We start from the raw sequence: 3,289 nt of genomic DNA, 5'->3' as shown, positions 1-3,289 counted from the left end.
ACACTGCTGGACCTCCTGATGGCCCCTGGTATTTTTGGCCACTGTGTGACACAGAGTGTTGGGCTGGATGGGCCACTGGCCTGATCCAACATGGGCTTCTCTTGTGTTCTTATAAGAGGGAATTGGATGAGCATATGGAGCAGAGGTCCATCAGTGGCTATTAGCCACAAGGGATAGATAGGAACTCTCAGTCTGGGGCAAGTGATGCTTTGCGTTCTTGGTGCCTGGGGGGGGGGGCAAGAGTGGGAGGGCTTCTAATGTCCTGACCCCACTGCTGGATCCTCCTGAGGGCACCTGGCATTTCTGGCCCCTGTGTGACAGACAGAGTGTTGGACTGGATGGGCCACTGGCCTGATCCAACACTGGCTTCTCTTATGTTCTTATAAGAGGGAATTGGATCAGCATATGGAGCAAGCAGAGGTCCATCAGCTGCTATTAGCCACAAGGTCTAGATAGGAACTCTCAGGCTGGGGCAAGGGATGCTGTGTATTCATGGTGCTTGGGGGGGGCAACAGTGGGGGGGCTTCTGGTGTCCTCCTGGCCCCACTGCTGGACCTCCTGAGGGCCCCTGGTATTTCTGGACACAGTGTTGGACTGCATGGGCCACTGGCCTGATCCCGCATGGGCTTCTCTCTTGTGTTCTTATGTGTTCCAACCCTTTTATCAGTCTAGTTGCCCTTTTGGGGGCCGTCTCAAGTCCTGACAGGGGGCGTTTGTGCAGACCGGGGCCCCCTTTCATCTATGAGGACTGGTCCTGTTCCCTCTTCTTGAGATAAGCGCCTGGGAGAGCCAGACTCAGAGGAAGCACGTTTGGGTCTTCTTGGGGCAGCCCCTCCCCCTCACCACCTGAAGGCCCCGGGGGGCGTGGTTGGGGTCAAAGGGAAAGACTCCCCTTGGAGAAGGCAGGGGGGAGGGTGCAGAGATAGGGAAGGCTCCACAGGGTTGGCCGTCCTTTGGCAAGGCAGCGGACAGGTGCTGTTGGTCCTCGTCCCGGAGTTTTGACCACCTCCGAACTTGGCCAGGCTGTGAGTCACCGTCTCCCTGTCTCCCTCCCGTCCAGGTGAAACTCTCCTGTGGCAAGGAGACGTTGGTCACGACCACCACCGAGCCCAGCCGTTGCGAATACCTGATGGAGTTCGTCACCCCAGCCGCCTGCCACGAGCCCAAGGAGGTCATCCACGACGAATTCTGAGGCGGGTGAGTTCTCTCCTGCGAGCGAGCGAGCCCCCCCCCTGCTGCTTGCTCCAGGGGAGGGTGGGAAAGGTGGTGGGGCGGAGCGGCCAGCCCCAGAGGTGCCTCCAGGAGGACCGGAGAAGGGAGAGCAGTTCGTTTATTTATTTGTTAGGTTTTTATCCGGCCCTCCCGGCTCAGGGTGGCTCACACACAGAGTAACATTTCAATAATACAATAAGATAAAATCACATCAGTTAATACAAATGAAGACACACAAAAACTTAAAGTGCTAGTAGACATTTCCTCATTTTCTGGCCAGCTCCGAGGTCTTCTTCAGCTGCCTCAGGCGATTGGCCCAGGCAGTACCTCGGGCCCAGTGGGTCAGGGGTCCACCATCATAGATGTCAATTGTTGTTGTTGGTGGTGGTAATGGTGGTGGAGGTAGTAGTGGCGGCGGCTCCAAAGGTCTGGCGGAAGAGCTCCGTCTCGCAGGCCCTGCGGAACTGCAAAAGGTCCCGCAGGGCCCTGGTCTCTTCTGGGAGCTCGTTCCACCAGAGTGGAGCCGCCACCGAGAAAGCCCTGGCCCTGGTTGTCACTAGTCTGGCCTCCTTGATGCTTGGGAGAGGCAGCCGATTCTGGGCCCCTGGCCGCAGCGTCCCCTGGGGTACACATGGGGAAAGGTGGTCCCTCGGGCATGCAGGTCCCTGGCCATAAAGGGCATTAAAGGTAAGAACCAGCACCTTGCAGCGAACCCGGTCTGCTGTAGGCGGCCAGTGCAGCGTCTTTCGCACAGGTCAGGTGTCCTCCCGAATTGGGATTCTTCTGGTCACCTGCCATAGGAGGGGGAGGGGGTGTATAAAGAGCACTGCTGTTGTGAGGTGAAACAGGCAGAGAAGAGGCTTTGATCTGGGGAAGAGAGACCCCCCCACACACCTCGTTTGGGGGAGGGGATGGGTGGGCAGGGAAGACTCAGGCCCCGGTCTGGAGGCTGCGGGAGGTCCGGCGGGGGTGAGGGTGGCTCCACTTCCAGGCCTGTGGCTGATGGTCCCACTGGCCCTTCCTTCTCCTCCAGATCGACGCAGGAGCCGCCGTTGACTCAGAGGCCGAGCTCTCGTCCACCTCCTTGCCGGGAGCGTCAGAGGGCCACCGGCGCCCTCACTGTCCCAGGGTCCCCCCCTCCACGGGGATCCCGCAGTCTCCTCTCCGTGGTCAGCAACACTCTCTCTCTCCAAACGGACCCACGGCCGTCTTTTGTCCTGTCAGGTCCTGGGACTTGTGTTTGTTTTACCTCGCCCCCCTCCCCCGTGCCACCAGAGCTCCTGGGCACAGCTGGCCCGGATCCTGCGCTGCAGATGGGACCACCCAGTCGCCTGGGCCTTTTGTTTCCGTCCTTGTCTTTCCTTTTGGGGGAGGAGGGGTGTGGAGACTGCTGGGACCCCTGCTCTGTCCGGGGGGGGGGGCTTCCGCCCACTGCCCTGGTTCTGAGCCACATTGCCACTGGGGGGTGGCCGCTGCCGGCACTCCCCACCCCCATCCCCGGTTCTTCTCCACTCTGTGGTGTTGTTCGGGATGGATCGAGACATTCCCTTCCAATAAAGAGGCGTTGCTCCTGTCTGGTCTGCCTGTTTCTCTGGCCTCCAAGGAGGTGGGGGGGGGGTTGTTGCACTTGAAGGGCTTCTGCAAGGCTGGGGGGGCCGGGGGCGGACACACACACACACACACACGCCACATGGCGGTTGACCCTGATAAAAAAGGGGGGGGGAGGGGGCGGCTGGTGCCTTTCACCTGCTCCCCTTGACTGGCCATCAAATGCCAGCCATTTCCATGACAAAAGCCAAGCATGGCTCCTTCATTCACACCACCCCATCCCCACCCCCCTCGTTTTCCATCTGAGCCCCACTCCCTACACAGGGGTGGTGACAAAAGACGACCATTTGGGGCGGGGAGATGTGGGTAGGCTCCGGAAGCAGGCGGTGGAGAGGAGGGGTCCAGCCTGTCCCCTGGGCGGCGGCGGCGGTCTCCTTGGGTGTGCCGCTGTGCTGTGCTGTGCTGAGGGGGGGGGCCGCCTCCTTCCCATCAAGGCAGGGGACTGCCTTCTGGGGGGGGGGCGGTTTAG

The 3,289-nt window shown here is 60.4% G+C and overlaps 1 protein-coding gene across 1 annotated transcript in view; it reads left to right on the top strand.

The window, feature by feature from the left end:
- PRKCSH (protein kinase C substrate 80K-H) overlaps positions 1-2,777 on the top strand; it is a 43,499-nt gene extending 40,722 nt beyond the window's left edge. The window contains exons 16-17 of the mRNA XM_015412227.1: positions 1,061-1,197; positions 2,246-2,777. Of these exons, the coding sequence (XP_015267713.1) occupies positions 1,061-1,192 (132 nt within the window). The 3' untranslated portion in view covers positions 1,193-1,197; positions 2,246-2,777. The remainder of the gene's footprint in view (positions 1-1,060; positions 1,198-2,245) is intronic.
- The last annotated feature ends 512 nt before the right edge of the window (positions 2,778-3,289 follow it).

Source organism: Gekko japonicus, unplaced genomic scaffold, assembly GCF_001447785.1.
Source record: "Gekko japonicus isolate JY-2015 unplaced genomic scaffold, Gekko_japonicus_V1.1 scaffold2711, whole genome shotgun sequence".
Lineage (NCBI taxonomy): Eukaryota > Metazoa > Chordata > Lepidosauria > Squamata > Gekkonidae > Gekko > Gekko japonicus.
Note: the sequence above shows the minus strand (reverse complement) of the source record. Positions and strands in the feature narration are given on the sequence as shown.